The 23005-nt window shown below is 52.5% G+C and overlaps 2 protein-coding genes across 4 annotated transcripts in view; one reads left to right on the plus strand and one right to left on the minus strand.

Moving 5' to 3' along the window:
* Positions 1 to 3414, plus strand: part of ZFAND3 (zinc finger AN1-type containing 3) — a 340175-nt gene extending 336761 nt beyond the window's left edge. Inside the window, exon 6 of the mRNA XM_003276916.4 lies at positions 1033 to 3414. Within this exon, the coding sequence (XP_003276964.1) occupies positions 1033 to 1187 (155 nt within the window). The 3' untranslated portion in view covers positions 1188 to 3414. The remainder of the gene's footprint in view (positions 1 to 1032) is intronic.
* A 16706-nt stretch (positions 3415 to 20120) lies between these two features.
* The window catches only part of BTBD9 (BTB domain containing 9), a 477403-nt gene continuing 474518 nt past the window's right edge, over positions 20121 to 23005 (minus strand). For all 3 annotated transcript variants that reach the window (XM_030796183.1, XM_030796182.1, XM_030796184.1), the window contains exon 12: positions 20121 to 22108. The gene's annotated coding sequence lies outside the window, so the exon portion shown is untranslated. The remainder of the gene's footprint in view (positions 22109 to 23005) is intronic.

A 23005-nucleotide genomic window follows, 5' to 3' on the forward strand; every position in this document is an offset into this window, starting at 1 on the left:
AGATGTCTGTGCTCCACATGCGTATCGGCCGCTCTAGAGATTGCCTGGGAAGCTGGAGGGAATGGGAGACACCCTGGTGCAGCTGCGCCCTGAGTTCTCTGAGCCTGGCTCCTGGCTCCCGGCAGCCCTCCCCTCCTTGTTCCCGACCCAGAGTGACTTTACCTGTGCCAGCTCCGTGCTCGATAGGCCTCTTGATCTTTCATCACTGGTCTTTTTCTCTTATTTGCCAGACCAGTGTCTCCCTTGGATTTCTCTGCTTCAAAAAGAGTCTTGTAGCATCCTGCACTTCTGGGAGGGAAGGACAGTTGGGAGGCCCCAAGTGTGGGGATCTCAACCTCTCTCACCTACCCAGTGGAGTTAGAAGTATCAGGTTCCTTGGAGATGGCGATTGGAGCCCAGCATTGCTGTCCTTTCCTCTCTTTCTATCTAATACCTTTTCTAGCACTAGAAATAATCCACTTTCCTTTGAGAGCCCCCACTCATTTGTGGGTTGTGGTTTGATCACTCCCACCATCCTCTCAAGCCCCAGCTGTACAGGAGGTGGAATGTCATTTAAGACATAATCATTTCTCCTGCCTCCTAGAAATGGTGGGCATCCTGTGGTGGAAATCACAGTTTGCCCGAGCCAAGCAGAATGCTGAGCTGACAGCCTGTGCTCTTCCACCTGCATGGTGCTGGAGAGGAGCGCAGAGCTCACTCATTTCCAAGGATAGGGCTGTGTCTCTCTGCAGCCATCAACTTAGGGTTCTACCCTTCAAGGGTCCAGGCAGGGGCAGCCTTTGAGCAGCCACAGCTCGCGAGTTCGGAGGGTGTCGGACAGGCTTGAGCAGCTGTGGAATGCGAAGTGCTGACCTTCTTGCTACAGGGTGCGGGTGTTGGAGTGAGCTCTCTGCTGCATCAGGAACCCCTGCAATGACTGTTGTCCACTCACTGGGATGCCCCTCCATCCTCTGGACAAAGGCAGTCGTGAGGCTCTGTGCACTTGGAGGCCACCCTAACACCCTCTTTCCTCTGCTTCTCCTACTGCTGCAGGTTACGTGTTCTGTATGTTACATCGCCTCCCTGAGCAGCACGACTGCACATTCGACCACATGGGCCGTGGCCGGGAGGAAGCCATCATGAAAATGGTGAAGCTGGACCGGAAAGTGGGGCGCTCCTGCCAGCGCATCGGGGAGGGGTGCTCCTGAAGGCCAGGCATGGCCACCACATGACGCTGTTCTTAGTTCACTAATGTTAGCCTTATTTAGGACAAAGTCAGCCAGACACCTTGTACTGGGCACGCGTCAGACTGCAGCCAGTCCGTTTCCTTTCTTTAGCCAGCCATCCTGGTACTGTAGTTTAGGGGTTGATGGTGGTTGAAATTGATTTCTGGCTGGTTACTAAGGTGCCTGCTAGCCATTGTATAAAATTAAAACATGAAGAATATTTTTTTTTTGAGCATGGCTAGTGGATTTAAAACAACACATACCTGTCACTGCTGGAGTCAAACTTATAAAAAGCCTTAAGTGGAAAGTGTTCCAGACGGAGACTCTGAGTTAATAGAGGAGTAGAAGCTGGTGTTAAAGTTCCCACGACGCACATGGCTTTGCCAGAAACTCTGTTTAATGTTCGGCCTTTCACCTCTTCACTTATCCTTAGTCCCAGTAGCCAGGATACCTGATGGCCACGTGTGCCTTGGCCACGGGAGGCTGCTGAGATTGGCCACGTGGCTGGGCTGGGTGGTGGCCTCACTCTCCCACAGAGCTGGAAATGGGTGGTGGGGGACAGATTCTTATGGAAATTTTTTTACCTGACTTGCTATGAAAAAACTCGTCACACAAGAAGAGAAACAGTAACCTCACTTTGAAAATTAGCTCCACTCAAGACTAGTCCACGAATGAGACCTGCCTTTTCTACACGGGATCCAAGGTCACGAGAAGCAGCCAGAGTGCCCTGCCCCTGCCGGCTCTGGTCTGCCATTCGCCAGTGCAGGGATCTGGCACGGACCAGATGCGGCGAATGGCAGCACAGCGCGGTGGCCGGGTCTGCACACTGTCCTCTGCAGCCAGATTTCTATATTGGAAGTTTTTTAAAAAGACATTTCATAGCCAACAAGAATCAGTAGAAGTGCTGGGAGCAGCTGGGGAAGCTGCTGCCCACGGGCTCTGCCCCTTCCAGCTGGAGCCGCCCGTGCCTCCAGGGGCCAGGAGGATGATGCCGTGGCCTCCATTCTCGTTTCTATGCAGCCCCATAGTCCAAGGACACCCAGTCCACATCTACCACATAGCAAGTTTAGTAAGGGAAGGCAGCATACATCCCAGGGACAGTGGGTTTGGATCTGTCTAGAACAGCGGTTTGTGGCTGTGGCCCAGCTCCAAGAGTGATATTTGCTCTGGTGGGTGAGGGCCTGAGGGTACATTTCTCCACCTGTGCCCCCTCATGTTCACAGAGGAGTTCAGTAGCTGCAGCTGCTCACGCCAGGTGGGGAAGGGTGGGAGTGGGCCTGGTTGCCCCATGTTAGGAAATCACTACCAGTCAGGTGGGGCTGGGGCTGGGTGGACAGGATCAGGATTCCCTTGAAAGCCCAGGCAGGGTGAGCAGTCCCAGTGGTCCTAGTGCCGCATCTGATCCAGGTGGGTGAGGGCAGGAGGCCCCTGCAGAGGCAGCGTGGATCTGCCCACACATAGGCTACTGGAATAGTTTAACCCAGCAACTTTCCTTTTTGTAAAACAACAAATGGTTCAACTCTGTCTGCAAATTAACAGCTGAACACCTGCAACTGCAAATGTTTTTTGATCCGACGTACTGAAATAGGAAGTCATGCTCTTCCCACCCTCCACCCACCAGAGTGGAACCCGCTGCAAAATCCCCAGCCTTAATTCTTGCTTCAGGACCCAGACCGGTGTCTTGCTCTAGGGCAGCCCAGGGCAGAGGGGCCAGGTCTGTCCAGCGTTTACCACTGCTGTCAAGCCACAGCCCTTGGCCACCATACGGGCCATCCTTAGTGAGGCAGCCCCGCACAGGCCTCCGCCAAGCTCTGGTCCCGAAGAGGCTGTGCGAGCCCTTCCCGGCCCTCCCCAGGCCCCGCCCACTGCCTGCTGCGCGGAGGCAGCCATGGGAAGGAGCCCTGGGGAGCTGGCCTGGGGGAGCGCTTAGCCCATGTTCGCTTCCTGACTTAGAGCTGGGGGGGGTGGGGGGTGGGGCTTGTTCCCCTGCAGTATCTGTTCTGTGAAGTTTGTTAAATGTAAGGAAAGCTTAAATTCTTGTATCTTTAAAAGAGAAAATCTTATTTAACCCTTTTGTGTTCTAGATTTACTTACACACATAGCCTAGAGCTCAGTTTTAGTTTTAACATTGTGAAAATATTAAAAGAATCTTGTAACTTTATTCTTTTTCCTCCTGCTGAAAAAAAAAAATTAAACCAATCGTATGAAAGTTTGGTTTTCTTGTTTCACCCCTTCTCCTAAGTGCCCCCTGGGTTGCTGGGAAAACTGACCCATCTCCCTGGCCAGGGCTGGAAAGAGATGGGGGCCTTGTGTGCAGAGACTGTCTGCAGTACTTGGGGGCACTCGTCCAGTTAGCGTCCAGACTAAACAGCCGCTTCATTGCTTTCTGTTGGGGGCCTCTGCCCTGGGAAGCTGCAGGGCTGGCCTTGGGGTAAAGGTGGGTCTGCAGGGCCAAGCCTGTGCCAGCAGCCAGGAGGTTACACACTGGGGGGAGATCAGAAAACGAGCCCCAGCCCTGAGGGCCCCAGGCGTGGGTGGGGTGGGTGCTGGGTCCTGAGGGAAGGCAGCATGCCCTAGACCCGAACCCCACCCTAGGAAGGGCCTCCAGGATGGATGACAAAGGCTCCCGAAGGCTGGCTTGGAGGGAGGTGTGTGCTGTGGCACTCTTTGGTGTATAGGATGAACTTACTATATTTTAAATGTTTGAAAAACATTTGGCAGGGCAGGGGCGAGGCACAGGAGTGGGACCTGTCCCCAGTACTTCTAGGACAGAGATATTGAGCGCATAGTTGTCATGAGCGTGATGAAAATCCTCAGAGGAAATCAGAGGCCCAGTGGCAGTGAACAAGCACGGGGGCAAAGGGCAAGAGAGGGGCTTGGTGGCCTGGGTGTGAGGCGGGCCTGCAGGGAGCAGTGGGCTGTGCTCTGTGCACTGGTCTGCAGAAACTGGGTCTGCGTCAGCTCCTTCCTGATTGCTTCACAAAGGCTTTTATTTCAACAACAATCCACAGCAAGAAGAGGGGATGGTGGGAAGACAAGCAGAAACCTTCCTGCTGGATGGCGTGAGAAACAGGAAACCATGAGTGGGAGGGGGCCGTGGTCTTCAAGGGAGCCTTCAGAAGCACATTCAGGGAGCTGTGAGAATATGCGGTGTTTGGTTTTTTGTCCTTGTGATAGTTTACTGAGAATGATGGTTTCCAGTTTCATCCATGTCCCTACAAAGGACATGAATTCATCATTTTTTGTGGCTGCATAGTATTCCATGGTGTATATGTGCCACATTTTCTGAATCCAGTCTATCGTTGTTGGACACTTGGGTTGGCTCCAAGTCTTTGCTATTGTGAATAGTGCCGCAATAAACATACGTGTGCATGTGTCTTTATAGCAGCATGATTTATAGTCCTTTGGGTATATACCCAGTAATGGGATGGCTGGGTCAAATGGTATTTCTAGTTCTAGATCCCTGAGGAATCGCCACACTGACTTCCACAATGGTTGAACTAGTTTACAGTCCCACCAACAGTGTAAAAGTGTTCCTGTTTCTCCACATCCTCTCCAGCACCTGTTGTTTCCTGATTTTTTAATGATCGCCATTCTAACTGGTGTGAGATGGTATCTCACTGTGGTTTTGATTTGCATTTCTCTGATGGCCAGTGATGATGAGCATTTCTTCATGTGTTTTTTGGCTGCATAAATGTCTTCTTTTGAGAAGTGTCTGTTCATGTCCTTTGCCCACTTTTTGATGGGGTTGTTTTTTTCTTGTAAATTTGTTTGAGTTCCTTCTAGATTCTGGATATTAGCCCTTTGTCAGATGAGTAGGTTGCAAAAATTTTCTCCCATTCTGTAGGTTACCTGTTCACTCTGATGGTAGTTTCTTTTGCTGTGCAGAAGCTCTTTAGTTTAATGAGATCCCATTTGTCAATTTTGGCTTTTGTTGCCATTGCTGTTGGTGTTTTAGACATGAAGTCCTTGCCACGCCTATGTCCTGAATGGTATTGCCTAGGTTTTCTTGTAGGATTTTAATGGTTTTAGGTCTAACATTTAAGTCTTTAATCCATCTTGAATTAATTTTTGTATAAGGTGTAAGGAAGGGATCCAGTTTCAGCTTTCTACATATGGCTAGCCAGTTTTCCCACCACCATTTATTAAATAGGGAATCCTTTCCCCATTGCTTGTTTTTGTCAGGTTTGTCAAAGATCAGATAGTTGTAGCTATGCGGCATCATTTCTGAGGGCTCTGTTCTGTTCCATTGATCTATGTCTCTGTTGTGGTACCAGTACCATGCTGTTTTGGTTACTGTAGCCTTGTAGTATAGTTTGAAGTCAGGTAATGTGATGCCTCCAGCTTTGTCTTTTGGCTTAGGATTGACTTGGCGATGCGGGCTCTTTTTTGGTTCCATATGAACTTTAAAGTAGTTTTTTCCAATTCTGTGAAGAAAGTCATTGGTAGCTTGATGGGGATGGCATTGAATCTATAAATTACCTTGGGCAGTATGGCCATTTTCACGATATTGATTCTTCCAACCCATGAGCATGGAATGTTCTTCCATTTGTTTGTATCCTCTTTTATTTCACTGAGCAGTGGTTTGTAGTTCTCCTTGAAGAGGTCCTTCACATCTCTTGTAAGTTGGATTCCTAGGTATTTGATTCTCTTTGAAGCAATTGTGAATGGGAGTTCACTCATGATTTGGCTCTCTGTTTGTCTGTGATTGGTGTACAAGAATGCTTGTGATTTTTGTACATTGATTTTGGATCCTGAGACTTTGCTGAAGTTGCTAATCAGCTTAAGGAGATTTTGGGCTGAGACAATGGGGTTTTCTAGATATACAATCATGTCATCTGCAAACAGGGACAATTTGACTTCCTCTTTTCCTAATTGAATACCCTTTATTTCCTTCTCCTGCCTGACTGCTCTGGCCAGAACTTCCAGCACTATGTTGAATAGGAGCGGTGAGAGAGGGCATCCCTGTCTTGTGCCCGTTTTCAGAGGGAATGTTTCCAGTTTTTGCCCATTCAGTATGATATTGGCTGTGGGTTTGTCATAGATAGCTCTTATTATTTTGAGATACGTCCCATCAATACCTAATTTATTGAGAGTTTTTAGCATGAAGGGTTGTTGAATTTTGTCAAAGGCCTTTTCTGCATCTATTGAGATAATCATGTGATTTTTGTCTTTGGTTCTGTTTATATGCTGGATTACATTTATTGATTTGCGTATGTTGAACCAGCCTTGCATCCCAGGGATGAAGCCCACTTGATTATGGTGGATAAGCTTTTTGATGTGCTGCTGGATTCGGTTTGCCAATATTTTATTGAGAATTTTTGCATCAATGTTCATCAAGGATATTGGTCTGAAATTCTCTTTTTTGGTTATGTCTCTGCCAGGCTTTGGTATCAGGATGATGCTGGCCTCATAAAATGTGTTAGGGAGGATTCCCTCTTTTTCTATCGATTGGAATAGTTTCAGAAGGAATGGTACCAGTTCCTCTTTGTACCTCTGGTAGAATTCAGCTGTGAATCCATCAGGTCCTGGACTCTTTTTGGTTGGCAAGCTATTGATTATTGCCACAATTTCAGAACCTGCTATTGGTCTATTCAGAGATTCAACTTCTTCCTGATTTAGTCTTGGGAGGGTGTATTTGTCGAGGAATTTATCCATTTCTTCTAGATTTTCTAGTTTATTTGCATAGTGGTGTTTGTAGTATTCTCTGATGGTAGATTGTATTTCTGTGGGATTGGTGGTGATATCCCCTTTTTCATGTTTTATTGCATCTATTTGATTCTTCTCTCTTTTCTTCTTTATTAGTCTTGCTAGTGGTGTATCAATTTTGTTCATCTTTTCAAAAAACCAGCTCCTGGATTCATTAATTTTTTGAAGGGTTTTTTGTGTCTCTATTTCCTTCAGTTCTGCTCTGATTTTAGTTACTTCTAGCATTCTGCTAGCTTTTGAATATGTTTGCTCTTGCTTTTCTAGTTCTTTTAATTGTGATGTTAGGGTGTCAATTTTGGATCGTTCCTGCTTTCTCTTGTGGGCATTTAGTGCTATAAATTTCCCTATACACTGCTTTGAACATGTCCCAGAGATTCTGGTATGTTGTGTCTTTGTTCTCATTGGTTTCAAAGAACATCTTTATTTCTGCCTTCATTTCATTATGTACCCAATAGTCATTCAGGAGCAGGTTGTTCAGTTTCCATGTAGTTGAGCGGTTTTGAGTGAGTTTCTTAATCCTGAGTTCTAGTTTGATTGCACTGTGGTCTGAGAGACAGTTTGTTATAATTTCTGTTCTTTTACATTTGCTGAGGAGAGCTTTACTTCCAACTGTGTGGTCAATTTTGGAATAGGTGTGGTGTGGTGCTGAAAAAAATGTATATTCTGTTGATTTGGGGTGGAGAGTTCTGTAGATGTCTATTAGGTCCACTTTGTGCAGAGCTGAGTTCAATTCCTGGAAATCCTTGTTAACTTTCTGTCTCGTTGATCTGTCTAATGTTGACAGTGGGGTGTTAAAATCTCCCAGTATTATTGTGTGGGAGTTTAAGTCCCTTTGTAGGTCACTCAGGACTTGCTTTATGAATCTGGGTGCTCCTGTGTTGGGTGCATATATATTTAGGAAAGTTAGCTCTTCTTGTTGAATGGATCCCTTTACCATTATGTAATGGCCTTCTTTGTCTCTTTTGATCTTTGTTGGTTTAAAGTCTATTTTATCAGAGGCTAGGATTGCAACCCGTGCCTTTTTTTGTTTTCCAGTTGCTTGATAGATCTTCCTCCATCCCTTTATTTTGAGTCTATGTGTATCTCTGCACGTGAGATGGGTTTCCCGAATACAGCACACTGATGGGTCCTGACTCCTTATCCAGTTTGCCAGTCTGTGTCTTTTAATTGGAGCATTTAGCCCATTTACATTTAAAGTTAATATTGTTATGTGTGAATCTGATCCTGTCATTATGATGTTAGTTGGTTATTTTGCTCGTTAGTTGATGCAGTTTCTTCCTAGCCTCGATGGTCTTTACAATTTGGCATGTTTTTGCAGTGGCTGGTACCGGTTGTTCCTTTCCATGTTTAGTGCTTCCTTCAGGAGCTCTTTTAGGGCAGGCCTGGTGGTGACAAAATCACTCAGCGTTTGCTTGTCTGTAAAGTATTTTATTTCTCCTTCACTTATGAAGCTTAGTTTGGCTGGATATGAAATTCTGGGTTGAAAATTCTTTTCTTTAAGAATGTTGAATATTGGCCCCCACTCTCTTCTGGCTTGTAGAGTTTCTGCCGGGAGATCAGCTGTTAGTCTGATGGACTTCCCTTTGTAGGTAACCCGACCTTTCTCTCTGGCCGCCCTTAACATTTTTTCCTTCATTTCAACTTTGGTGAATCTGACAATTATGTGTCTTGGAGTTGCTCTTCTCGAGGAGTATCTTTGTGGTGTTCTCTGTATTTCCTGAATCTGAATGTTGGCCTGCTTTGCTAGATTGGGGAATTTCTCCTGGATAATATCTTGCAGAGTGTTTTCCAACTTGGTTCCATTCTCCCCGTCATTTTCAGGTACACCAATCAGACGTAGGTTTGGTCTTTTCACATAGTCCCAAATTTCTTGGAGGCTTTGTTCATTTCTTTTTATTCTTTTTTCTCTAAACTTCCCTTCTTGCTTCATTTCATTCATTTCATCTTCCATCAGCGATACCCTTTCTTCTAGTTGATCGCATCTGCTACTGAGGCTTCTGCAATCTTCGCGTAGTTCTTGAAACTTGGCTTTCAGCTCCATCAGCTCCTTTAAGCCCTTCTCTCCATTGGTTATTCTAGTTATCCATTCTTCTAATTTTTTTTCAAAGTTTTTAACTTTTTTGCTATTGTTTTGAATTTCCTCCCGTAGCTCAGAGTAGTTTGATCGTCTGAAGCCTTCTTCTCTCAACTCGTCAAAGTCATCCTCCATCCAGCTTTGTTCCGTTGCTGGTGAGGAACTGCGTTCCTCTGGAGGAGGAGAGGTGCTCTGCTTTTTAGAGTTTCCAGTTTTTCTGCTCTGTTTCTTCCCCATCTTTGCGGTTTTATCTACCTTTGGTCTTTGATGATGGTGATGTACAGATGGGTTTTTGGTGTGGATGTCCTTTCTGTTTGTTAGTTTTCCTTCTACCAGACAGGACCCTCAGCTGCAGGTCTGTTGGAGTTTACTAGAGGTCCACTCCAGACCCTGTTTGGCTGGGTGTCAGCAGCGGTGGCTGCAGAACAGCGGATTTTCGTGAGACCACAAATTCAGCTGTCTGATAGTTCCTCTGGAAGTTTTGTCTCAGAGGAGTACCCGGCCGAGTGAGGTGTCAGTCTGTCCCTACTGGGGGGGGTGCCTCCCAGTTAGGCTGCTCAGGGGTGAGGGACCCACTTTAGGAGGCAGTCTGTCCATTCTCAGATCTCCAGCTGCGTGCTGGGAGAACCACTACTGTCTCCAAAGCTGTCAGTCAGACAGGGACATTTAAGTCTCTGGAGATTCCTGCTGACTTTTTGTTTGTCTGTGCCCTGCCCCCAGAGGTGGAGCCTACAGAGGCAGACAGGCCTCCTTGAGCTGTGGTGGGCTCCACCCATTTCGAGCTTCCTGGCTGCTTTGTTTACCTAAGCAAGCCTGGGCAATGGCGGGCGCCCCTCCCCCAGCCTCGCTGCCGCCTTGCAGCTTGATCTCAGACTGCTGTGCTAGCAATCAGCGAGACTCCGTGGGCATAGGACCCTCCGAGCCAGGTGCGGGACACAATCTCCTAGTGTGCCGTTTTCCAGGCCCGTTGGAAACGTGCAGTATTAGGATGGGACTGACCCGATTTTCCAGGTGCCGTCTGTTTCCCCTTTCTTTGACTAGGAAAGGGAACTCCCTGACCCCTTGCGCTTCCCGAGTGAGGCAATGCCTCGCCCTGCTTCGGCTCGCACACAGCGCACTTCACCGACTGTCCTGCACCCACTGTTTGGCACTCCCTAGTGAGATGAAACCGGCACCTCAAACAGAAATGCAGAAATCACCCGTCTTCTGTGTTGCTCAGGCTGGGAGCTGGAGACCGGAGCTGTTCCTATTCGGCCATCTTGGCTCCACCCCCCGTTGATCGTCCGTGTCCTTCTTAAGGTGGATGCTACTGCACCGTATGATGCAACACACATGCTTGCCCACCCCTCTGTCAGTGGGCACTGGGGTTGCTTCCATGTTGTAGTTATTGTGAATGAGGCTGCTGTGGATGTCGGTGTACAAATGAGATACACAGTTTCGAGTCACCTGCATACAGCTAGTATTTAAAGCCACAAGCTGGGCCAAGGACACCAAAGAAGGGAGTGTAAATGTAGAAGAGACGGATGGAGGCTGTGCCTGGGGATGCCATCCAGGGAGACGGAGGAACCTGCAGAGGAGACCTAGAAGGAGCTGCCAGTAAAGCAGGAAGAGACAGAAAGACGGGAGTCCCAGAAGCCAGGCGGGGAAAGGAGCATTTCGAGGAGCAGGGAGTGGCCACTTCTGTGAGCTGCTGCTGCCCAGGCACCAACCGTCCTGGCGCTGGGGACCAATTCCTGGGGAGGGAGACTGGAAAGCTTGCCCAGCTGGACCTCTTCTTCAAGCAGCTTTGCTACAATGGAAGCAAATGGGCAGGAGAGTGGATGTGGGGGCGAGGAAGTTTATTTTTGAATAAGGAGAAGTTGCTGCATGTTTTTATGCTGTTGGAATGATCCCATAGCGAGGGAGAAATTTGGGATCGATGCCCATGATGGGGTGTAGAGTGCAGGGTGGCAGGTGTGGGCACAGGGCAGGCAAGCAGGGGTGGGATCCTTCTGCTCTGCATTCTCACGGACATGCAGAACAGGGTCGCGAGGAGTGAGTGTGGTTGGGTGAGGGGGTAGCAACCGTTTGGTGGGGCACTGGCATGGATTTACCGGGAGACAGAGCCTTAGCTTGAGGCCCCTCACTCGTGATTGGGCCTCAGCAATGTGTTTGCATGTCCCAAGATTTTATAAAATTTGCAAAAGTGAGATATTTTAACTGCAGTTGGTTAAAACCGTTCCCTCCTTCCATTCTAACTTCCCTTCCTTCACACTTCCTCTTCTGTTGGGTGATGTTGAGGCCACATGGTACTTTTGGGTTCTGGCTAAGGGTAAGAAGAATTAGGGACATGATTCATTTGAGGTTAGTGGGATATATTTGTGTGGTTCACAGTCACTTCTGCATTTAGTAGGTCATTGCCAGTCATCCTGGGGTAGGGCTGGCTTCAAGAACATGCTTCTTGTCCACTGCCTGACACCTGGTGTCGTAACCGGAGGGAGCAAGGCCACAGTTGTATTGTGATAGGAACGTGTCCTACGGGACCTGGAACAGGGAGTACAGGTTGTGGAGGAGAGATGAGGCTTGATATGTGTGGAGCCGGAAGTCTGTGGAAAATTCTTACCGCCAGCAGGTGTGTGGAAGTAAACCAGGAAGACTTGATTCTCATCAATACCTGCTCGATACAGACATTCGCTCTTGTCAAGAACACGCTCGACAGTGCCGCACAATCGGAAGCCACCACACTCCTGTCAGAGCATCAAAGATGAGTTTAGGAATGCTGGGGGTGTTCTAGAATCTTACAGCTCAGATAGGAAAGAAACTTGGTAACAGTTGCCCCACATTTGACGACAGTTCTAAAAATTTACATGACTATGCCAATAAGAGTTGTGAAGATGACAGAAACTTCTCTAAAGTATCAATAATTCAAGACAGAGATTAACCATGCTCGAGGAAAGATTGAGGAATCTTTCTATTCCTACATGATATTACAAGATCATTATCATGGGAAAGGGTGATGAAAGAGGACACAACCAAGCAATGTAGGAACAAAGTGTGACAGGTGTGTCACCACCAGTGAGGGTGAACTGCAGACATCTGGGTATTTGTCGACTTTAAAATGTGTAATTTGTTGTGAATTCTTTTCCCATTTTGTACCTAATTTGGGAGTCAGAATTTTTACTCTTTTTCTTAAAGGGGGGCTCCCAAACTGTATAAACTTCCGGCCCCGTGTAACCTGGGGGAGGCTCAGAGCGCCACCCCTGCGGGGCACAGGTCTTTCGCTGTGTCCCAGGACCCTGAGAGGCAGCGCAGTTGGGTCCGCTGACAATACTGTCCTGACGAAGGGGCAGCGTGCTGATGTCTCTTCTGGTATAAGCTCCTTGTCTTGTGATGAGATGACACGTTGAATGGCACTGGTCAGAGAGCAAATGAGAAACGTCGTGGAGATGTCGTGATTGTTAAACATGTTCTTTCTCTCAAGTCTGGCGCTCCTCCCGTGGAAAGGCGGAGCCTCTCCCCTTGGACACGGGCAGGAGCGCGTGTGGCGGAGATGACCTTCCTGGCATGAGGCCACATCTGCAAGTCGTGTGAGAAGACCCATCGGGCGCTCTCAGGCGACATAAGCCTTGGGAACAGGGGCTGACGCGCAAGAAGTCTGGCCATTCACATCAGAAGGTTGGCGATAATCAAAGAGTGGAAAGTGCCAGCGAGGATGTGGAGAGGCTGGAACGCTTGTGTGTCGCTGGCGGGAACGTAAAACGGTGCGGCCGCTGTGGTAGACCCTCTGCTGGCTTGTCAAAAACTGCAACAGGGAATTACCACGTGACCCAGCAATGCCACTGCCAGGCACACACTCGAGAGAGCTGAAAGCTGGGACTCACACAAGTCCCCCCATGTTCCAGGCAGCCCTGTTCATGATAACCCAAAGTAGACACAACCCAAGTGTCCGTCAGGCGGTGGAAGGATACACAAGGCCTGGTGCAGCCCCGCAGTTCGGCCATAAACGAAGGAAAGTGCTGACCCGAGCAGCAGCCTGGGTGAACCTTGGAAACAATCTGCAAAGTGAAAGGAGCCAGCCACGAAGGCGAACGTGTGGTTCCGTGTACATGCAACAGCAGGGTAGGCAGCGCGGCAGAGACAGCAGGTGGGCCGGCACCAGGAGTTGGGGGAGGAGAGGATAAGAGCAACTGCCCAATGGGTGTGGGGTTCCGACCTGGGAAGTGGTGATTGCACAACACCGTCATGTGCCAGATGCCACCGAATTGTTCATTTCAAATGGTGAATTTTACGTTCTGTGAATTTCACCTCAATTAAAGAAAAAAAATATTGCTCCTTTGAAGCCTCCATGCTGAAGAGACCATGTGGCGAGACCAGACGGAGACAGTGGTGCCCAGGTGCCCAGCTGTGCACCAGCTGCACCCATGGCCAGTGAGCAAGACTCCAGATGGCCCACCTCAACCTTTGGGCTGACCTGGTGGTGCCAAGCGGAGCAGATAGGAGCCGTCCCTCTCAAGCCCTGGCCAAACTACAGGTTCCCCAGCAAAACAAATGTTTTAGGCCACCAAGTCCTGCAGGAGTGTTTCTGCGATGTCAGAGGACTTGCAGGGAGCTCTCGGCCCCACAGCGTCATGGGTTGAGAGTGGGCGCAGTCAGCCAGGTTCCAGAGGGTGTTGCTGGGCCTCCCAGGTGGCTGTGCCAGGTGAGGATGGGACTAGAGAGCGGTGTGGGGACCGGATAGGGGGAGGGCCCTCCTGGGGCGCCTGTCATGAGCAGGGACAAAGGGTGTGACATCAGCAGTCCTGGTAGACTCAAGGCAGGAAGTGCGGGTAGGGCAGCGGACGGCAGGAGGAGGGAGAGTTCTGGCACCTTCCATGAGGCCCTCAAAGGAAGACCTGCCCCTTCCAGGCCCCGCGGTTCCCACTCCACTTGGTCAGCTCTGGCAGCAGGGAAGGGAGCCCGGGGCCTGGAGTCAGGATGCGGTTCTGGGCCAGATCAGCCTCTCACAGGCTGGGAGAGCTCTAACGGGGCTGCGGCCTCTCATTCCCCAGCTGGTGAATGTGGAAGGTTCCACAATCTCAGACCCTGGCCTGGTGGCTCTCAGCCATGACTGCCTTTAGAATCACCCGCGGAGTTTTTAAACATTTCCATGTCCGAATCCACCCAAGACCAAAACCAAGTCAGTCTCTGGGGTGGCCGGTCAGGGGTGGCTCCTCACAAAGTGCTGCAGGCAATTCCAGGGTGCAGCCAGATCAAAGCCACCACCCTAATGCAGCCTCGCTGCTGCCCTGCCGCACGAAGGCACGAAAGCCTGAATCTGGAACCTTGTGACACACTCATTCTCCAACTGGAGTGCCCCAGTTGTGCAGATGGAGCGAGTCCTGGGTGGATTTTCTCAGAAATGGCTTCCCATTTTTTTCCCCTTAAACTTGCAAGGCCCATGGAAGCTGGGCAATGGTGTGTGATGGAGGACATCGGACTTGCCCCACATGATGTCATTGTCTTCCGTGGGTGCTTGGTGCTTTTCACAGGCCCCTGGGCACCTCCACCTCCAGGCAGGGCCCTGGGGCACACCTCTGGCCTCCAGCAGCTCTGAGGGGAAGCTCGGGTTTGCCAGGAGCAGCAGCCACTACCTTCTTGCATCCTTGTCTCTTAGTGATCTGCTGCCCCAGGAAGGCCGTGGTGACAGGTGGTCATCAGCGCATCACCGGGAATGGCACAAATACGGCAGACGTCTTACCATGTCTGTGCCTCGCTCCCACTGGCCCAGCGGTCAGGAGTGGCCAGGCTGCCACTTCCCTCTTGCGTTTCTGTCCCCTCAACCCCTGCAGGCTCCTGAGCTGCCCCTGCCCACTTCAGGGCATCTGAGCAGTGCCCTTGGCCCTCGGTCACATCTGCAGTGTCGTCAATCGGGATGGGCGCTTGTGGTCCCATGGAAGGGCCTCCTGGCTTGGGCCTGTCGCCCTGTACCCAGCGCTGCTGCCCCTCAGACTTCCCTGGGTATCTCCCCAACAGCTTCTGGAGGCCAGCAGGGTGCTCCAGGGCCCTGCCCACTCCCAAAGGACCAGGCCCCTAGAGGTGGAGGTGTTGGGGGGAAGGTGACTCCAGATACCCTGAGGAGCCCACGTTTCCAAAGGGGACCCAGAAAAGACAGGAGACACAGCCGGGAGGAATGCCCAGGAGTGGAGTGGACGGAGGCGCCTGAGGGTGAAATGCAGTGTTAGGACTATGTTGTAATAATGCAGGCAGAAAGGGCCACTGGTGTAGACCCAGAGAATGTTAACATCATCAGAACGGCTGGCGTCTCTCTCTCTCTCTCTCTGTCTCTCACACACACACAGACATACACATACACACACACACACTCACCACCTCCCCAAACCCCCGCCCCAGGCTCATTTAACCCTCACAGTCCCAAAAGGTGCTACTGTTAGCTCCACTGGACAGATGAGAAAACCAAGGCTGCTGACCAGGTGCAGGGAAGGAAGGAAGCCGCATAGCGTTCTTTACCTTGGAGCAGGTGGGACCTGCCCTGGCGGAGGCGCACCACTCTGAATTGCTCGTGGGTCTGAGGACTGGGTTCGACATGGAAACGTCCAGTCCAGCCTGCCTGGGGCTTTGGGTCACCCTCTGTCTCTTGGCTTCCACCATTTCCTGAGCTGCTGGCACCTTCTTGTTTTCCATTCTGTTTTTTTTTTTTTCTTTTTAAACGATTGGTCTTCTTGGTCATTGCTTATGATGGGGAGAAGGGGGTGTAACGTGCTTATCTTTTGCACACATTCCATTTTAGTCGAGACTGTCAACCTGCCCTCCAAACTGGCAGTCTGCCACCTGGAATTCAAAGTCCAAGATCTTTAAAATTAAACTAGGTGAAACAAGTAGAATGTTCTGGAAGTTCTGAGGTCTCAGCTAGGTGAGAAGACAGTGAAATGTGGAGCCACTTCAGAAGAGGCTGTCCTTCCACGTCCTGGGACAGTGAATCCCGGTATGGAATACGCAGGGTGGCTACGGGGCACTGGTGGGAAATCCTGTCAATGGAAGAAATGCTAAGACTCTAGAGGTGGGCAAAGGGTGTCTTTAGAGTCTGTCGTCAGTCCCTACCAAAATGAAAGACCTCAGAAAAGGAAAATGGGGTGCCAGACCCCACACAGGAGCTTATAATGAGCCTCAGGGACTGTCCCAAACTCTAAAAACCATGTGAGCACCTACCAGAGCCAGATGCTGCCCGTGGGCCTGGCCGGCCCTCAGCCTCCTCTTGCTTGAGCCCACCCTGCCTTGGGCTGCATTGCCAGCTGTGGGGACAGCCTCGGAGCCCTCAGCCTCCTTCGCTGTCCCCTTTCGCCTCCCCAGGCTCCAGCTGCTTGGCTGCCCAGGGCTCAACCTGGGACCAGCCCCTCTGCCTGGTCCCCTCCTCTAGGCTCTTGGTTCTAAACACCGGAGACGCTGGTGACCCCCAACCCCTCCCTCTAGCTGGGACCTCACCCGTCCCCGGGCAGGAAGTGCAGGTAGGGCCGTGGACGGCAGAAGGAGGGACAGTTCTGGCACCTTCCATGAGGCCCTCATGGGTCTTCGCCGCTGACTGCGCATCTAGTCCAGCTGTCCTCAGAAGCGCTGGGTGGGTTGTCAGAATCAGAACCAAGGAAAGCACTTAAGAATGCCGACCCCTGGGTCCACAGCAGCCCCCGAATCAGAACCTGTAGGGGCGGGCAGTGTAGACATGTCACTTGGTCAAGTTCCCAGGTGATTCTTACCCACCACACAATTTGGGAACTGTTCTAGTAGTCATCAAATAAAACAGACACATACACCCTGAGCCAAACCAAAATTATCAGGTCATCCTGACTCGTTCTGGAGCCCAAATAATAAAATCTTAATGATTTCCTACAAACTGGGACTCCCAGTGGTTTTTTTTTTTTTTTTGAGACGGACTCTCACTGTGTCACTAGGCTGGAGTGCAGTGGCACTATCTCGGCTCACTGCAACCTCCGACTCCCTGGTTCAAGGGATTTTCCTGCCTCAGCCTCCCTAGTAGCTGGGATTTACAGGCATGCACCACCACACCCAGCTAAATTTTTGTATTTTTAGTAGAGACGGGGTTTCACCATGTTGGCCAGGATGGTCTCGATCTCGTGACTTCGTGATCCACCCGCCTCGGCCTCCCAAAGTGCTGGGATTACAGGCGTGAGCCACCGCACCCGGCCCGACTCTGGCGTTAAAACGGTTTTACTCTGCTGATGTCTGAACACAAGACACGATCCTCTGGCTTGGGATAATGTGAGGAAGTTGTTGCTGTTTTTCCATCACAAACAGACTAGTGTGAACTTTAATTTGTGTCATTTTCTTTACTTGTTAAGGTTTGTGTTTGCGGTTTCTAAGTCTGGCTCCCTGATCTCCTCTCTGGTAAACCCAGCATGTCCAAAACTGACCACCTCCAAGCGGCTCCTCCGCAGCCTTGCAAGTCCGGAAAGGGCAATCCCATCTGGGGGTCAGCCTTGCCTCTGCTTCTTCTCTCAGGCTGTGCGTGCAGCAATCCTGCGGGGGACCCCCGGGACAGCAGAGCCCTCCACCTCCCCCACCACCCGCACAGCAGAGCCCTCCACCTCCCGCAACCGCACAGCAGAGCCCTCCACCTCCCCCACCACCCGCACAGCAGAGCCCTCCACCTCCCCCAACCGCACAGCAGAGCCCTCCACCTCCCCCAACCGCACAGCAGAGCCCTCCACCTCCCCCAACCGCACAGCAGAGCCCTCCACCTCCCCCAACCGCACAGCAGAGCCCTCCGCCTCCCCCACCACCCGCACAGCAGAGCCCTCCACCTCCCCCAACCGCACAGCAGAGCCCTCCGCCTCCCCCAGCACAGCAGAGCCCTCCACCTCCCCCAACCGCACAGCAGAGCCCTCCGCCTCCCCCACCACACGCACAGCAGAGCCCTCCACCTCCCCCAACCGCACAGCAGAGCCCTCCGCCTCCCCCAGCACAGCAGAGCCCTCCACCTCCCCCACCACCCGCACAGCAGAGCCCTCCACCTCCCCCGCCACCGGCACAGCAGAGCCCTCCACCTCCCCCAGCACAGCAGAGCCCTCCACCTCCCCCAACCGCACAGCAGAGCCCTCCACCTCCCCCACCACCCGCACAGCAGAGCCCTCCACCTCCCCCGCCACCGGCACAGCAGAGCCCTCCACCTCCCCCAGCACAGCAGAGCCCTCTATCTCTCGCCCACAGAGCAGAGTCCTCTACCTCCCCCACCCACAACAGAGCCCTCCACCTCCCCCGCCGACCCGAACAGCAGAGCCCTCCACCTCCCCCCCACACACACAGCAGAGCCCTCCACCTCCCCCCCACACACACAGCAGAGCCCTCCACCTCCCCCCCCCCCACACACAGCAGAGCCCTCCACCTCCCCCCCACACACACAGCAGAGCCCTCCACCTCCCAGCCCCCCGCACAGCAGAGCCCTCCACCTCCCCCATCTGCACAGCAGAGCCTCCACCTCCCGGGGCACAGCAGAGCCCTCCACCTCGCCCGCTCACCCCCAACTGCCGCCATCCTCCATCCTCCCCACCCCCGCCAGCCCCCCAGTGCACTCTCCAGGCAGCGGCCTGGTGAGCCTGTCCCAGTGTGAAACCGACCAGGGCCTCCTGTGCTCAGAACTTTCCACGGGCTCCCACCTCAGAGACAAGCCCAACTTCCCATAAGGATCCATGAGGCCTCCTCACCCCGGCCCGCCACCCCTCCCCCTCCTCCCCCACACCAGCCAGGAGGCATCGAGCCTTCTTCCCCTGGCCCCCTCCTCCTGGAAGTCTCCCCCAGAGGGCCACGACTCTTGTTCCCCACCCCTCAGGGCTTTACTCAGCTGTCACCTTCTCTGGAAGCCTCCCTGGGCCACGGACTTCAACATGCACGCCCAGCCAGGCGTCTTCTCCCTCTGCACATGGGCTGGTGTCTGCTCCCTGGAAGGTGAGCGAGGGCAGGAGGGGCAGCCTCCCTGCTCCATCCCCAGCACTTGGGAGGCGGGCGGCATGTGGGGGGGTAGGGGGGATGCTGTGGCCTGTGGCCTGTGGCCTGGGCAGGGCGGTGGCAGGACAAAGCCCAGTGCTCTCTGGATTGGGTTTTGTTCAACACTCACATCAGCCAATTATTGGCAACAAGTTGTCAGTTCTGGAAGATCAAAGTTAGGTGGGTGTGCTCCCAAAAGGATGCCTGCATTGTTTGGAAATGGAGCACCTGACTTGGAGCCCCAGTGCTCGGCCAAAGCCACCAGGTGGAAGTTAACCAAAAACATGGAGAGTCCCTAGTTTAGGTTCCCAGAAAAAATTCCACTGAGAGGAGCAGACCCCTGCCTGGTTTCCACGTGACAACAGCTCAGGAGGAGGCCAAGGCTCCAGGTGGTCGGGGTCCCTCAAGCCCTCATGTTCAGCGCATGGCGCCTCGGGCCCCACATGCACCAGCAGAGTTGCTGAAGACTCAGGCCCAGTTGTGGGGTCACAGAGGAGAGGGCACTGGATCCCAGACAGCAGGGCCTGCAACGTTGAGTTCACACACCCAGGACTCAGGGTTGGGGCCAGGGAGAGTGGCAGCGCCTGCTCACTGGTTCCCTTCCCCGTGTCTGCCCTGGGAAGCAAGATAAATGGGGGAAGTTGCTACCAAATACTCATGGGCTCGTCAGGTAGAAGAAGCAAGACATGAGGAAGAAAGCAGTTGGGGCTAAGCTCAGAGCAGGAGAAATGACAAGGGAAGGGGACTGGGTTCAAGGTGGTATTTACTAACCCCCCAAAAATGGCACCGAATAGGCCATGGGGCGGGGTGGAGAGGGCGTCACAGGAAGTAGGAGGGAGCTGGACAGCCCCTCCACCCTGAGGGAAGGCCCTCAAGAGCCAGTGACAGTGCTGGCCCGAATCTGTCCAATCTGCCCGCGCTGCCACCCTGGAGCAAGCCCGCCTCTCTGTGCCTGCTTTGCTCCAGGGCTGTCTGCCTCCCTCCACGAGGCAGAGGAAGCGAGCAGGGGCCTGGGTGGACACCCGAGTGCCTGGGCCTGCGAGAGGGCCGGATGGCAGTGTCCACGTGAGGGCACTGGGGCAGAGGGGCTGACCCTGGCCTGGGCCCCCTGCTTGTCCCTGGGCACGGAGAGGGGTTGCTGCAGAGAGTGACGACTCGAATACAGCACAAGTCACCACTTTATTTCTAAGAGAAAACCTGCATTTTCACACACATGGACTTAGGGTTTTTGAACACAGGGTTTGTACATCTGCCCGCTTAGGTTGCTCTGCAAAATGAGGAAGAAGCTGCATCGTGCTCACAAATAATACACATTCCACACAGCAGCACAGCCTTTTGGGCATCTTTGGAGTTTTAGACGGAGCTTCTGGAGTCACAGAGCCATTCCCAACCCAGGCCTGGCATGGTCCCTGCCCTTGCATCAGAGTGGCCTGGGAGGTACACACATCTTTACAGGCCCAGAAACCCCAAAGGCTGGGAGGCTCTTGTTCTCTGGTGAATCCGGATTTGAGACAGGCTTCGCAAAAGCAGCTCTTGGGCCGAGCTCCAGGCCTAGCCCTGAGGACCCCTGGCTTCCTGGAGCCCCTCCAGAGGCTGCCTGGCCAGTCTCTCGCTTCTCCAGGCACTGGAGGGTGGGGAAGGGTGGCCTGAGGGACGTAAGGACCAGGGAGAGTGTGATGGAGAGATTTCTCGCTGTTCTTCCGAGGGGGTGCAGCCTCTCTGAAGGTCACTGTGGAGGGCGCCCCACGGCCTGAAGCGCCTTGGGGAAAGGTCAGGCCCCCCAGACCTGAAAGCTCTGCTCCAGTATCCCCCAGCCTGGGCGGCCGGGCTGTGCTCCCTGCGGTCCTTACTGGCAGCACCCTGCCCTGCTGACCCCGGAAGCAGCTGATTGAGGGGCCTGGGAAGACCCCATGGCCTCCAGCAGGTCTCAGAATGACTCCTGTAGTGGCTAGGACCAGGGCACTGGCCGCACCCTCAGGCCCGGGTGGGAGATGTGGGCTGGGGGTAAACCCAGAAACTTAGGACTAGCAGTAGCCATCAGGGGCTGTGGTCCAGGAGCAGCCACCAGGGCAGCACCGGGAGGCAAAGGCCCTGAGGGAGACGAGCTGGTGCCATCCCCTCCCAATTCCGCTCAGATGGGCACCCTCGCCTTCCTGGGACATAAACCTCTGGGGCTCACTTGGTGGGGAGCAGACAATTTGGCAGCAGACAGATGGACTAATATCAACGTCTCCAGCGACCCAGGGCCTGGTCCCTGCCCTGAAGGCTGCTCAGCCCCTCCAGCCCATGTCCCGCCTCGTGACGCCTCCTCTGTGCCAGGGCCAGGGCCTCTGCTTTGGCGCCGTCCCCCTAGTGGAGTGACTGTCCACTGGCTTTCAAAGGCGGCACTCCTCAGCTGTCAAAGCTGCAGTGACAGCCTCGGGGAGGCTGAGGGGGCTCTGTCAAGCAGGGGACACTAGTGGGGACAGGTGTGTAGCTCCTGGCTGTGGGGCCGCCTCCACCCTCCCCGCTCAGGGCTATAAATACGACGCAAATGGTAAATGCTCCCAGACATTTATCATAAATTACAGGCGGATGATTGTGAGTCTCAGGCCATGAGGCTTCTTGGGGAATATTTCAGTTCTTTAAAAAAAAGAAGACACCAAGCCGATGAAGCAGGAGGGCCGTTCAGCCTGGCTTCTGACTGGAAGCTTGCTGGGTGCAGCAGACTGGCGTGAGAGAGGCCGGGGTGCTGGGTGGGCCGGAGGCTGGGCCAGGGAGCACCGTGACCAGTGGTGGTCACAGAGGAAGTGAACAATGACGTGGGCCCAGGTCAGAAGCAGCCAGAGCCAGATGAAGGGCACCTGGCCCCTTCTGCGAGGCTGGAGCATTATGCCAGGAACAGGTGTGCCCTGTACACTTTTTTAAGTGAGTAAAGAGAACAGTGATTTTCAAACAATGGTGTGTCGGGTGGGGAGCTCTTCCATGCACCTGTCCCCTGCCTCTGCATGAGCCCAGCAGAAAGTCCTCGCTGGAAGGCCGTGGGGCTTGGGGCCGGCACTGTGCAAAGGATGGGCGAGCATGCTGTCCCTCGGAGCGTCCTCAGTGGTGCAGCCAAGAGCCAGGAAGGGCACAGCCTCTTCCCTCCTCCCTGATGGAAGCCAGAGACCTACCAGAAACAAAGACCTGCTGGCTCCACCCCTCCTCCCTCCGCCTCGCCTCTGCAACTGGTCTTTCCTCCAAGCAAACCTTTTCCGCCTCCTTCACCATTCACTCTGCAAATGACCAGGGCCTCCAAATCCTGTCCAGCCCCAGGTATGACTGGGTCCGTGTCAGCGAGAGAGATGGGGGCATTCCAGTTGTCCTGCATGCTGTTTAAACCTTTCCCTTCCCTCTCTTCTGGAAACTCTGAGCAAACACCAGGCACTAGGACAACTTCTAATTTAATATTATAATAATAAAAGCCACGGTGGCACAGAACCATGAACTGCACTTTAAATTCCTAACTGAACTCCTGCCGGGGCTGTTGTCAGTATAGACATGCAGAATCAGTGGCTGCAGCTGCCAAAATAAATGGAGCATGCCCACCTCTGCCGCGGCATCGCTGCAGACCTGCCCTGCCCGGCCCGCGCCCGACCTGGGCATCGCTCGGAGGAGCTGGTCACCACATAGAAGGCAAGATTAAAATAATAACACCAACAAGCAAGCACTAATGAGGAAAAACTCCTGGAAGGAGGCAAATTTAATTTTCTTTTCCTCTTTGACACCTTTCTTCCCTGTCCAAAGGGAGGTTCTTAATTGAAGTCTGTGAGGGGAGCGCTCCGTCTCTTTATTACCAAGTGGCCTCAGTACACAGAACGCTCGCTTTTTATTGTAGATTATACCTTCCTTTTCCCCCTTGGCTCTGGAAAGGATAAGTGATTACAATTTTGTTATCTTCTAAATTAAAAAGAAGGTGAAGTTGACTGGGCTGGAGCCGGCTGCACAGCAGTTTGACAACTGGGGCGACAGCATAACTACTGGGCAATTTTTTGCACAGTTCAAAAGCTTTTTTTCTCTTTTTTGC

The sequence above is a fragment of the Nomascus leucogenys genome, chromosome 17 (genome assembly GCF_006542625.1).
Source record: "Nomascus leucogenys isolate Asia chromosome 17, Asia_NLE_v1, whole genome shotgun sequence".
NCBI classification, from domain to species: Eukaryota; Metazoa; Chordata; class Mammalia; order Primates; family Hylobatidae; genus Nomascus; species Nomascus leucogenys.